The sequence below is a fragment of the Equus asinus genome, chromosome 4, assembly GCF_041296235.1.
Source record: "Equus asinus isolate D_3611 breed Donkey chromosome 4, EquAss-T2T_v2, whole genome shotgun sequence".
In the NCBI taxonomy this organism is placed as follows: Eukaryota; Metazoa; Chordata; class Mammalia; order Perissodactyla; family Equidae; genus Equus; species Equus asinus.
Genome location: NC_091793.1, coordinates 138,532,367 through 138,546,283, shown reverse-complemented (window position 1 = coordinate 138,546,283; position 13,917 = coordinate 138,532,367). Strand labels below are relative to the sequence as shown.

The 13,917-nt window shown below is 44.3% G+C and overlaps 1 protein-coding gene across 2 annotated transcripts; it reads right to left on the bottom strand.

Annotated features, from left to right (window-relative positions):
• Nucleotides 1-1,049: 1,049 nt before the first annotated feature.
• On the bottom strand, nucleotides 1,050-7,317 carry CTLA4 (cytotoxic T-lymphocyte associated protein 4). 2 transcript variants are annotated; one of them, XM_014836387.3, is made up of 4 exons: nucleotides 7,048-7,317; nucleotides 4,094-4,441; nucleotides 3,525-3,634; nucleotides 1,050-2,270 (listed from the first exon to the last, which is right to left on the bottom strand). In XM_014836387.3, the coding sequence occupies exons 1-4, from the start codon at nucleotides 7,154-7,156 to the stop codon at nucleotides 2,166-2,168; spliced, it is 672 nt and encodes a 223-aa protein (XP_014691873.1). In that variant the 5' UTR covers nucleotides 7,157-7,317; the 3' UTR covers nucleotides 1,050-2,165. The 2 variants fall into 2 exon arrangements, with proteins under 2 accessions (XP_014691873.1, XP_014691876.1); XM_014836390.3 differs by lacking the exon at nucleotides 3,525-3,634 and having other exon boundaries at nucleotides 2,056-2,270; nucleotides 7,048-7,308.
• Nucleotides 7,318-13,917: the final 6,600 nt, after the last annotated feature.

Here is a 13,917-nt window from a genome sequence, read left to right as displayed (position 1 = left end):
GGGGCTCCTAAACTGTGTGTTTCTTCACGGTTTCCAACCAAAGGCCAAAAGAGCAAGTCTCGGACACATTGGGAGCTCATTGTAGGTAATCGCTATTACCATATTTGGAAAGACTTCTTCATTTTTATTTAACAAATCTTTACGGAATGTTCATTCTTTGCTGTCTCATTTGTTTGTTAGCACTTGCTAGGAAAAAAGAGGGAGCTATATAGTGAGCAAGAGAGAGAGAGAGAGAGTCCTCAAGTAGCGATTTTCAAAACTTGATGGGTAAAAGAAGCACTGGGGAACTTGTTGGAAGGGCGGACTCCTGGCCCCATCGCCCAAAGATTCTGATTCAGTGCATCTGAAGTTAAGCACTTGAATCAGCATTTTCAGTAAGTGACCCAGCTGATTCAGTTACAGGTGGTCCTGGCCACGCTGAGAATCATTTCACAAGACAATAACAGGATGTGGAGGTCCAGGATAAGAAACCTGGAGTGGAAACCAAGCAGGCTGAGACTCCACATTGGTTAACCGAGAATCACAGACATCTCAGTGGACCAGGCCTGGGCCTGCCAGTTGTCACCAACACAAGCCCGCAGGTAGATTTCCCCACCCCTGTGAGACAGTCCATTTGGAAGCCACAGGGAAAAGCTCCATTTGCTATGGAAGCAGATCAAAATGGCTATGTGAGCGTGGTTGACGATGCAGGAGTTGCCATGGCAACTCTAATCCATGTAGGAGCTGAGCTGAGAAGGCGAGCGTGGGTAAGAAAGAGGAGGTGACGAACCTGTGCCAAAGAGACAGCTGCGTGGTTTTCGGAGGACTGCTGTCTCCATGGGAACCACTTTATAGCTCAAATAGTTAAGAAGAAATCAGAAGGACAGAGGCTGAATTCCTTCCTGAGTGGCTTGCAGGTCAAGGGCTGGTGGACAGCTAACTCATGAAGCATTATCTGCCCTTTCGGGTCTCTTCCATTTGTTCCCAGGGATTCCAATACTGGAGACTCCACCAACTCTTGAATGAATCAAAGCAAACAAACTCAAACACATACTCAGATACAAGGAAGTGGAAGACAACTCTGGAAAACAACTACTACATATTTTTATTTAATTAAAAATATTATACATGTTGTTGCATTTTCATGGAAAATATTGAGTTTAAAAACACCAACAGTGTTAGTTTTCAGAAACCTTCATCACCCTACTCTGCCCCTTCCAGGGCGCTGCTGTTTTCTGTCTGTGGCATTAGCCGTGTGTAAGGAACCGGGGCCCCGTGGAACTGGAGCCTCCTTGAGGTTCCTAACCAGAGGACTCCTGGAATGAGCCATCTTCCCGACAGCAGTGTTCTGTCCAGTTAACTCAGATGCCACCGGCTTTGGCTTCCTTGAAAACCATTGAAAGGAGCTGATAAAAGCCCAAAGCACGTGTCAACACCAATGCAGCCCAAGATGTCTGCAAGACTTGGCTATAACCTCACCCAGTTTCCAAGCCAGTTAGCAAGTGACCTTGTGTTCTACCTGGTGTATTAGTGTCCTGAGCCCTTCCACAAAACTTCCCCTGAACCCGCGGTGGGAAGACACTGCCATATAGTGTTTGTATTCAAACCATCAGCAAATACACAAAAGCACATGTGGCCCCCATGCAAAATACTATCAAATAAAAAATACATATTGGTACAATACAACCTTTGGAGTCACTGGCTAAAATATAGCCATGTGAGTATTTTTAAAGTCTTCATGTAATTATACATTTGGTAAGTAAAATAACACGGTATAAAAACTTAACTTGAAAACATCGTTTCAACTATACACTCTCACATATAAATACAAGGTGTGTACAATATGGCCCTGTGCCTCACCCCCTTCCTTTGCTTTCTTTGGACTGGACCATTCCCTAACTTGTATCCTGCATCCCACACCATAAGGCTGCATCCCTGTATTGCTCCCAAGTGATGCTTTTACTAAAATTAGGTCTCATGTAACAGAAACATCCCCGCTCTGCTTTCCTGCTCTCTTGCTTTAAATTATAATACACTTAATTTGGGTTCTGCATCCAGCTTTATATTAAAGAGAGATGAATCTCCCCCAGATACACAAACAAACAAAAACAGCTGGACAGCAAAAAGTTACAGTGACCTCAGCCCTTAAAAATTGGAACGTGGTCTTTCTGCTTCATAATGGTCTCTCAATTGATGGGAATAAAATAAGGCTGAAATTGCTTTTCACATTCTGGTTCTGTTGGGGGCATTTTCACATAGACACCTGTAGTAAGAGGACTTCTTTTCTTTAGCTGCCAAACACAAAAAGAAACAGTAATTAGTATTGAGAAATACAGAAGCTACTTCTAACCATAATAGGACTCAACAGATATTGGGTCTTGATGTTCGCAACAGACAGAATTATAAGCCCCAGGAGACTTTCTTGATTCAGCTATTAAAATTAATTTTAGATAAATAACTCTATGGTATTGATGTAAAATAGTGACCATTTTCTCTGACTGGAAGATAGGAGAAAGAGATTTTGAGAAAGCTTCTGAAAGAACACCCAAAATGCCTAGATAATTGCCTGAATCTTGTCTGCGGGCTGCGAGTTTGATAAGATAATAAACCTGAGGTGTCCTGTTTGAGAGCTGTGTTTCTCATCTCCGCTCCTCATATAGTTTTTATGACTTTGTCTGCCCTAGTTTCCAGTTTTTATCACCTCAGTAAGTTGAGGTCTAGTCTATTAGTCTGTGTGGCAGCTTGTAGCAAATGAGATAGGAAAAAGCGTGTGTGTGTGTGCATGTGTTCGTGTGTGTCTGTGTGTAAGACAGAGAGAGAGCGAGAGACAGAAAGGGAGAAAAAGGGAGGGTGGAGGGAGGGATAGAGGGAAGGAGAGAGGAAGGGGAGGGAGAAGCCAGCCTTGGGAGAGGTGGCTGAGAGGGAGGTGAGACAGAAATTCTGACACGAGGCCTGACCTCCAGACCTCCGTCTCTTCCAACAACAACTGTAGTCAACAAAAACAGGAGTTTGCATTTACTAGGCGGGAAGGGAGGGCAAGACTTCCCAGTCAAGCAGACTGGGTAAGGGGGAGCCCTGGACAGGCGTGATGTGGACAGCAACAGCTTGGGCAGGAAGGCACAATAGGGTGACCCTGAGAGATGGCTTCCAGCGGAAGTAGGGGGACATTAAGGTAGAGAGTAAAATCTATCCAGGATCCCAGCAGCGTTTTGCCTGACCTAATCTTGTGTTTCAGGGTTGTTAACTTAAGTACAATTGTCATGAAGGTAAGGAGCAAAACAGCTGCCCCATGTTGTTCAAACAGTTACTCAAACTGAAACCCTGTCAGAAGACACAAACATTCAATGTCAAACACATTCCTCTATAGTATTAGTCATCCTGATACCTCAAAGGCCAATGCCAAGGGTTCTAGTGTGTTCTTTACCACTGTCCTTTCTCTTCTTCATTTCTTGCTTCATCTCAAAAACACTAAACAGTGTCATTGGTCAGTTGTCATTGCTAAAGGCATCCCCACCAAAATAGTGCGCTATCTATGTCACACTCACCATTCTGCTCAAAGAAACAGCTGTGATGAGGAAGCTGTAAAAAAACAACCCTGAACTGACTGCCGCCAGGATCCAGAGGAGGAAGTCAGACTCCGGGCACGGTTCTGGGTCTGCAACAGAAGACCAAGCAGAGCCTCCTGTGACACTCTTCCAACTGCACCCCTGCTCCCCCCATCGGTGAAAAAGCGAGGGGGTTAAAGCTGCCAGATCCTGACGTCCCCCTAGATGGAGTTGTTAGCCCACAGGGGAGTCCGGCTCTTTGGGGCTACCTCCCAGAGTGTCATATCAAAGGCACAAGGCCAAACTTCCTGATGGTTATCACCCCAGGGTGAATACCCCAACCTGCCAGTAGAAAACACTTTCCCCAATCCACTTTACTTAATAGTCAGGATGCCATTTGGGTGGCCACTCATACTAAGCAAGCCCACCATATGGTATCCCAGAGAACTCTTAAAGAGAATTTCCATGATCCCCAAAATGAATCACCTGAACGTAAAGAGCGAAACTGTTTTCAAGCAAAGAAGACAGCAATGCAAAAAATGCCAGTTTAGTGATGCGACTTTGCTCACCAATGACATAAATCTGGGTTCCGTTGCCCATGCCCACATAGTAGGGCGGCGGGTACATGAGCTCCACCTTGCAGATGTAGAGCCCTGTGTCCATGGCCCTCAGCCCTCGGATGGTGAGGTTCACTTGGTTTCCAACGGAGGTGCCAGTGCAGGTGGAATCATCTAGAAAGGTCAACTCATTCTCCACCATGTACGTTGCGGCGCAGACTTCAGTCATCTGGGTGCCCGCCTGCCGTAGCACTGTCACTCGGACCTCGGCGGCTTTGCCTGAAGATCCATACTCACACACAAAGCTGGCGACACCCCGGCTGCTGGCCAGCACCACTGCGGGCTGGGCCACGTGCATCCCTAACATGGAAAAACCACAGGGAACTCAGTGTACTCATGCTCATCCCAACCAGGCCCAGGCAAGACCTCAGGCCAGAGAAGGTATATCTTTGACGGGCACCCTCCCTTCAGCCCTCCCCTCCCCTTCAACAAACCCATCAGTCTCCCCTATCCCTTCCCTTCTTCACCCACCGCAGCTCCCCCTCCATCTCTCTGCTGTCTTCCAGCGACTCTCCATAAAGGTGTTTCCTTATTAGAAACTGGTTTCTTGACAGCATTTGGTTGTGGCAGGAAGAACATTGATGCGACAAACAGAAGGCCTGGCTCCATGAAATATGCAATTTGGGGCAAGTCAGGCCTCCCCTGGAGCCTTCATTTTCCCTCCATGCAGTAAGAGGGGATTAGATTGGGCGCTATCAGAGTGTCTTCCAACTCTGGTATTCTAAGGTTATTCTAGAACCATAGGAACTATAGTTCAGAAACTACAATGAGTAGTAGGGGAAATTTTGGAGCTTAAGATACAGAATCTTGCCTTATCCCTCAAAGCATATGTCCAAAACCTCTGCCCACATTTACCTGGCCCCGTACCGCTATCACCCACGAGCAGGTGAGCCTTGGCCCACTGTGCCGGCCAGCGCCTTCCCTGGCCTTCTTGTCATAGAGTGAGGGATGCTGCTAGATGGAGGAAGCCACAGAGCAGAGGGCACCGGGTCGTTTCCTCTCTAGGCTGAGGCAACCCTGCTGTTAACTTCTGTGGGCTTCCCCGGCCACCGCCACCACCTCTTCCGCCACCCTCTCTCCTTCACTGGAACACCCTCGTGCTCCTTTGTTCTTTTTCCCTCTGGCTTCTACAGGATAAGAAAGGCCTTTTCTCCATACAAAAAGGCTCACATCATCTAAAAAATGGTGGCTTCATGTCTAATTACCTTCCGGTAACTAACCTGGCCCCTCTCCAGTCAATCATACAAGCGACCCCCAAAACTTGGATTGAACCATGTCACTCATTCTGCTCAAATCCTTTGATACCTTACCCACCATTGATTGCAAAAACAAATAAAACAAATAGCATTCAACGTCCTCCATGATCCAGTCCCAACCCAGCACTCCAGTCTGAGTTTCCAGGACACCTCTTACTGTGTATAAATCACTTTGTACTAAAGGAATTGGTCCTTTCCCCCAAGCACCTGCACTAGACAATATTTATCCTCAGAAGAGAGGAAGATACAGCAGCAGCAGCCGCCGCCATGGTTAATCCAGCAGCCCCAGCTGGCGAGACACAGTCTCCCTCCCCAACCGTCGTCTCTGTCTATCAGAGGTGCCCTCTGAGCATTCTGTGCACTGTTATAACTCCATTGCAGTACTCAATCAAGTTCTGCCCTGGATTAAAGTTTTTGTGCACTAATCACACCTCCTCCAGCTTCTGCCTTTGGCTTGAAAACTCCTGGGAGCAGCCATTCTACCCTGCCCAAATGGGCGCTCAATGACCATTATCACATCGACTCTGAACCGAGAGAAGATCGATCTCCTGCCGCTCCCCAGGCGAGCTCCCAGTTATCACCACTAAAACTGCTCACATGCGATTTTCCAGTATGCACCGTGGGAGAATCCCAGTTACAGGTTGAGATAAATTTTCGAAAAAGGAAATTTGATTACTTCTAAGGGTATTTAATCTTTGCATGTTCAAAACACATAAAATAAGAAAATGTATATGAACATTTCTTCTCTAGTGAAAATTAAATCATCAAATATCTTTTGAACACCTACTTTGTGCAAACCATATGGTTTCTTAACTGAGAAGTTCTAGAGAGAGAGAAAGTTGAAGTTTGGTGGCGACGGTCATCGTTTTACACTATGTAACAAACCTGGTATCAAGCTCTAAAGAGCTTTATTTCATCTGAGAATTGGGGAATCTGCCTCTGAGGCCACAGGTAAGTCAGGCAGCAATTAAATATCTGCTGCCAAACAGACTGATGGCTTGCTTTCTTTCTTCCTTTCTGTCTTTTTTGTTTTACAATTTCAAACTGCTTTCATTTTTTCGATAATTAACTAACTACTATATAGAATTTATTAAGAAGACCTTAAAGCATTGAATTGAATAAAAAAGGCCTTCTTCCCACAATTTGCTTAGATTTTAAATAAGCTGGCTAAATTAGTTTATAAAAGTGAATTTAAGGGCCTTAAAACCTTGAAACCGGTAGGAAAGAAACTTCTCATGATTTGCTTGAATCGATGTTTTTTTAAAAAGCTTAGGATCACCATCATCCTAAGCTCCAGTGTATTTAGGACTGTGGATATCTTTTCTCTCTTAAATCACTTAACTAGACAGTATTTTCTTCCAATCTTATAGAAGTGTCTGAAATTCCTTATGTCTCCCAAACCAACTCAGGAGTATTCATTAGGCTCTTACAAGATGCCTGGCACTCTGCTGTGAGCTGTATCTTTGCTTATTTGCTGCCGCCAGCTGTCCCCGTCTGCCTTGGAACACAGAGCTATCCAAGCCTGGAGACTGGAGTTTTACCTCTATCTTCTGGCTTTGCTTTAAATCACTGCCCTTGGCTGCTGAAACCAATGAAACCCAGGTGGGAGAAGCACCTCCTCCAGCTTCAGGCTCCAAAAGCCTCACTCACCTTTGGAGAAGATGGGCATGAAGAGAAGAGAAAATAGCGCGGTGCAGGGCCAGGTCCTGGGAGCCGGATCCAGCCGTGCCCCACGCCTCCGGAACCCGAAGCCAGCCATGGCCTTATGGGAGTGGTGATCAGGTCTTCAGGAAGCAGAGCGAAACCTTTCAGGATCCTGAAGCTTTGAAATGTGTTTGAACCCACACAGAATCAAGGACTTTATATAGCTGGCTTTGATCCCAGGCGTGTACTACACATGTGCACACACAGAAGGCACCTGAATAGAAAGCCTTTTTGTTTTGGTTTTACGAGAAAGGAAGCCGTGGGTTTAGCTGTTACGTCGAAAAGATAACCTCGAACACTCAAAGTAAAACTGAACAAAACAAGCCAATCCATGGATGGAAAATGTACTCAACTTGAAACTGAAGCTCTTGTTCACTTTGAGGATAACCAAGTGGAGACTAGGAGAAGTTCCTGGAGTGCAGGAGTCCCTTTAATTTCCCATTTTATCCAATTATCTGCGTATCTTTTACCACCGAATTCATTTCATTGACATCCCAAAGCTGCCAAGCTGCCGGCTCTCTGAGCCCTTGAGCTAATGACAGGCTTCATCCCTGGAGGTCATCGATAAGAGCTCTGAATTCCAGCCGTGAGGCGCCATCTCTGGCATGCTTTACAAATAAGAGCTCGTTTCTCCAAGCTCCATTTAAAATTTTGTTAAAAGAAAACACAAAAATCACAAGAAATAAACTGATCTGCCTCTGGTTTTGCAGAGCAGGAAAGAATTCAGGTGTCCTTGAAAGCCTTAACTCCACAAAGGCAACACAGACCTGGAGAAGGTCCAGAAGCAGTAAACCAAAATCATCCAAAACGCTCACACCTTCCACAAGAGGATAGACATTTTTTTTTCTCTAATGGGAATTTTTCAAGCAGAAAATCCAAGAACTAAGATTAAATATGACTGAAGTTCTTAAACTTGTGAAAGTTGTAGACAGGACAAATGTTCATCCTATAAGAGAATGCTAAGCGTTGGGGACCCCTCCCTTCAAACTGGGGAGTTTTTGTATATTTCAGTGATGAAAGAAACATTTCTTGAAAACCTATAATATGCCAGAAATTGAGTGCACTTAGTATTGAATAATGGCAAGACAAAACATGGTTAATGACTTCAGGGGCTTCTGGAAGACTGACATGCAGACAGACAGTCGCAGCGCGGAACACGGTGTGCGCCTAATCTAGCCCTTCAGGGTTTCCATTGAACTCGTACCTCAGCACAGCAGCAGAGGCTGTGGACCATGGACCTAATGCCTCTCGACCTACCCCATCATCCAGCATTCCCTCACATGTCCCCTTCCTCTGCTGGTCATTTCTCTTCAGGTCTCATCACCTTTTCCCACACTGTTCCTGCTGCCTTTTTCCTCTCATCATCCAGTTTTAGCTTCCTTCTCCTCTCCAGGAGTTAACTAGGATGTCCGCTCCTCCAGAAAGCCTCTCTTGACCTGCCTCTTTTCTACATCTCCCTAGCACCTTACATACACCTTCAAACCCCAGGTGAAACGCCAGTGGGCAATACCAATGTAATGAGCACTCACTAAGGGCCAGGTCCCAGACTGGGCACTGGAGATACGGAAGCAAAAGATGTACATTCATGCCCTTGAGAGGAACCCATGGTAGCGGCAGGGCCAGACAGCTGAGCCCAGGATCAGGACAGAGTGGATGAACGCTGGAACTGAAGTATTACATGAGCAGGAGAGGAGCAGAAGCCATTGGTTTGGCCTATAGAAATCAGAAAGGGCTTCTCAGAGGAAGTAAAACCTGAGCTTGTCACTGAGGACAAGGGTAAGGGGTGGGTATTCACACAAAAAGAACAGCATGGGCCAAGGCTGGAAAAGGCATGAAGTACTCATCGTGGCCAGAGGACAAGGCTAGTGTGGGGATCAGCAGTAGACAGAGGCTGACGGTCTTGGCAGTGAGGGCCAAGGCACCATAAGGAGTAAACCAGCATGACTCAGTTCACGCTTCAGGGAAATTCCCCTCGTACAGGAGGAGGGGTGGGGAGGATGGGTTCAAGCAGGAATAAGATATAACCAGGGAAACCAGGAAGGAGACTAGCGCAATACCCCAGGCAACCAGGAATTGGCAAACCTTTTCCATAAAAGGCCAGCCAGTAAATACAATAGGCTTTGCAGGCCACACAGTCTCTGTCACCACTACTCAGCTCTGCTGTTGTTGGCTGAAAGCAGTCACAGAAAATACATAAATGAATGGACATAGCTGTCTTCCAATAAAACACTCTTTACAATGTCAACTATACCCCAATTTTAAAATATATATTATTTAAAAAAACAGGCGGAGGCTGGATTTGGCCTGAGGGCCCTGGTTTGCCAACTCCTGGTCTAAACCAAGGCATGACAACAGTGGTGACAAGGCCCCTAATAGGACTAATCCACCCACAGTGACGGGATGGAGAAGTTTAGGGTGACAGCGGATTTATGGCTTGGAAGGTAGTGTTGTGCTGCCAGGAGTTGTTCAAATGCTTGTGGAGGGTTATCTCATTCAAGTCTCAAAACAACCCTACAATAAGGGATCATTGCTTCATCCAGTTCATAAAGGAAGGAACCAAGGCACTGAGAGTGAAGGAGACTTATCCGATCCCCCATAGTTGGTGGTAGAGCCGCAATTTGAAGCCAACGATGCTGTTAATCACCACACTAAAGCCAAGGCTTTGAGGTCAAAGAGAACTCGTATTTGAATCCTAGCACAAAGACTTGCTAGCTGTTGATCTGGGACTGAGAGCCCAACGTCCTCCAGAAAATGGTGCCTACTTCTCAAGGCTATGGCAAGGATTAAACGTGATAATGCATGTAACATGTATAAGAGAGCTATTATGGGCTGGTCACTCAATAAATAGGAGTCCTTTTTATTACAGAGTTACTGAGAAAACAGACATGCAATTTACTGGAAGAGAGAACATAAGAAGAGCAGATGAGGAAGTGAAGATGGTGAGTTCCATTGGGCATGTGGAGTTAAGGCATCCCTGGATGATAAGGCGGAGAGACTCAAAAGCAAGTGTCGATATGGATCTGCAGCACTGGAGAAAGATCTGAGCTGAAGACATTGGCTTAGCCAACGACGAAGCCGCTGATGAAAATTTCACAGGGCCAAGGGACACAATGAGCACTCTATAAACATCTGTTAAATGGATAGATAAACGGGTGGAAACAGTTTAACATAAGAAGAATCGAGGGTTGTCACAGGAACTTTCAAAGAAGTCTTACATCATGTCCCCCAATTATGCTGTTACGAAACTATTTCTGCCACAGCAAGAAAATTCAATGGTTGTGAAAAGCACCGAGTGAAAGAATGTTGGTGGAAAAGATATATTCATGTATATCATCCCATAGATTACTTGATAATTACAAAGGGGAAAAGATAATGGATAAATCTAGCAGACACTGCCTTAACCAGGTGATTAAACCGAAGATCACCCGTGATGGGACATTCTGACATCACGTGCCTCCAGCCACGATGCACTGAGAAGAACACAGCACTGCTGTAGTATTATTGTCAAAATTGTTTAAACTGGATCTAATCATGAAAAAACCACTAGACCAAACCATATGGGGAGCTTTCTGCAAAACAACTGGCATTTGAATCCCCAAAAACATTAATATCATGGGCCGGGCCTGTGGCCAAGTGGTTATGGTCGTGCACTCATCTTTGGCAGCCCAGGGTTTCGCCAGTTCAGATCCTGGGCGCGGACATGGCACTGCTCATCAAGCCATGCTGAGGCAGCGTCCCACATGCCGCAACTAGAAGGACCCACAACTAAAAATATACAATTATGTACCAGGGGGCTTTGGGAAGAAAAAGGAAAAATAAAATCTTTTTTTAAAAAAATGATAATATCAGGAAAAACTGTTCTAGATTAAAGGAGTTTAAGGAGATATAATAACAAAATCTAATGTGTGACACTTGATTGAAAAAAATAAATAACTATAAAGTACATTATTGAGACATTTCAGAAAATTTGAATATACACTATATTTGATAATAGCACTGTATTAATGTTAAATTTGTTGAGTGTGATCATTGCATTGGGATTATGCAGGGAAACAGCCTTGTTTTTAGGTGATGTTTGCTTAAGTATTTAGGGATAAGCTTCCAAGATGCTGGCAAAAAACTCTCAAATGGTTCTGCAAAAATATGTGTGTACGTTTGTGTTAGTAGAAAAAGAAAAAGAATAAAACAACAGCGACAAAATGTTAACAATTGGTGATTCTAAGTGAAGAGTTTATCTGTGTGTGCATGGTACCATTCTTATAAATTCTTTGTAAGATTGAAGTTTTTCAAAACAAAAAGTTGAAAGTAAACATTGTAAAGCCACTATTAATATTGTAAGCGCTATGCCACAGATACGCAAACTGAAAAAAGAGAGAGGAAGGGACTTGCTCAAGGTTATTCCCATCCCCTTCCTCATGTGCATTCTCCACCTGGGAGCCGGACTCCCGTGGATGGCTGGGCTCCCTGGCAGGCTGGCTTCTGGGAGGGATAAGCTGATGGGAGGCACCAGCAGATCAGAAGGCATTAGGATGGAGGTCAGGAATCTCTTCCCTGCTCTCTCCCATGTTCAGGGCCCTGTCTCTGCAGTGACGGTAGCTCTGAACCACTACAACTCTAGTCAGGTGACCCCACCACCACCACCATGATGACAGCTCTCACTATTTCTTCCCCTGGTCCTTTCAGTGCTGGAAGTGGCACCAGCTTCCACTGTTGGAAGTGGCACTGGCTTCCACTGTTGCTAGCGCCTGGGTGTATTCACATCTTCTGCTCTTTACCCTCCTTAATACCTCTCAAAACCCTCCTTTCACTGACTCTCCTATTTGAACCACCCATTTTGTGTAGAGTCCCCGATTGATCCAGTCCTACAGCTGGTACATGGCAGAAACTGGATTGAAATCCTGGTCTCATTCCCATCCAGTACTTATTTTTTCCCTATTATCTCATGTGCAATAATAGCATGCTGTATCATACAGGTTTGTATTTATTACAGTCAATCGAGGGCAGTTCTGTCTCCCCTATTTCAAATTCTAATTCCACGACACTTGCACCCTCCCCACACACATGGCATCTAACTAGGGCCTCCTATGTACACAACAGGTGCCAGAGAATTTCTGCATTTCAATGTAGGTCTCAACCCTTTTTATTTCTCTTGCATCTCATTTCCATGTATGGAAAGGGCTAAAAGTCAGGATTCGATTAGAGGACTGATAGGCGCTCATGAGCCAGCACAGCGGTTAAGGGCATGGCTGGAGTCAGACAGATATGAATTCAAGTCCTAGCTTGACTGCTTACAAGATGCGTGATCTTGGATGAGGTGTTTGAATTTCTCTGATCCTCAGCTTCCTTTTCTGTAAAATAGGGCTAATTATGGTAACCATCTTATAGGGTTATTGTAATGATTCAATGAGACTCTGCCAATAAAATGTTGAAAACTGTACCTAGAATATATCATGTGCTCAGTAAAGGTTAGCTTATATATTAAATACGGAGAAAACTATGGATTTCCAACTTCAGCTGTTATATAAACTCTTCTTTCATTATCATCTCTAGTGAATGGATGGCACATTACACTAAAATCAAGTGCTAATTGTTCTAATACCCACATATTTGTTGAATTTCTGCCCCGTCAGTGTCTCCATGAGTATCTAAAACCAAATAGCTTATTATTTGCTACCTGATTGAGTCTGAAAACTCAGAACTCTAAACATAGCCTAAGAATTGTGTATCGGGAGCTCTCAGTTATTTGGAGGTTGAATATTCAAACGTCTGAGGGTACCACATCCTTGGATATTTTAATCTCAGGGCAGGAGCGGAAAGTCAATTTTGCTATTTACTTTCGCCACTCCAGTGAAAAAAAAAAAGGTTAGTGGTAAAGGAAATGAAAATAATTGGCTAAAATTAGGGCTCAGGGACTCACTGTGATTTCATTTCCTCACGATCTTCCTATATCCTACCAGCTTGAGTAAACCAGACACTGGTTTTGTAGTACTCATAGTGGTTTCTGGATTTGAAAGCTCTTTCAAGATTTGCATAATTCACTGATGCCTATAGTGAAGTGTCTTCAGAATTCCAGATGTGATATGGTTTGAGATGAGGGTAACTGGGTTGTTTTACTTAATTGTAAAACTCCTCTGAATTTGTAAAGCTTGTTCTGAGCTTAATTGAACTTTTCAGTTTTTTAAGCTTTTTTTTTCTAAGCTCCCTCCTTTTACCCTTTCCCCAACTAGTACACCCAAAATACCAACCTTTTGTTAAAAGATTTGCACCTGGCATTGACTGTGGTACATGTTGCAAAACATCCTTTGCTTGATGGTTTCAGATGTAATGGGAAGAATGAAGAGTCGAACATTTGCATAGCATGCAGTTTCAGGACATCCCATTACGTTGAGTCTATAATCATGCCTAATTAAGGGTATAGACTCTGTGTTTTTGTGCTAATTAGCTCATCACAGTACAACTCCTTTCAAAATTGACTTCAAAGGAAAAAGAAAATCATCTACCAAAGTGATTGCTGAAGAAGGATCTATCAATCATCTCACTTCGAAAGAGAGTTAAAGAGAAAGGAAATGATATGCAAAGTGACTGGAAAGAAATTTTAGCTTCATTACCATTAAAGGGTGAAAATATGGGCTGGGCAAGAACTCGCTTAAATAAGTGTGGTAGATTAATTTTCAGTGGCTAGAAAACTGTAATCTACATCATACAGTCACGTAAAAATGGCTGCTTCTGAGTTGTGGACTTTCTGCCAGGCCCTTAGTGGGAAATGGAGCGGGCTTCTGGTGGCTTTTCAGTCCACACGGTCCCCTCGCTGGGGGT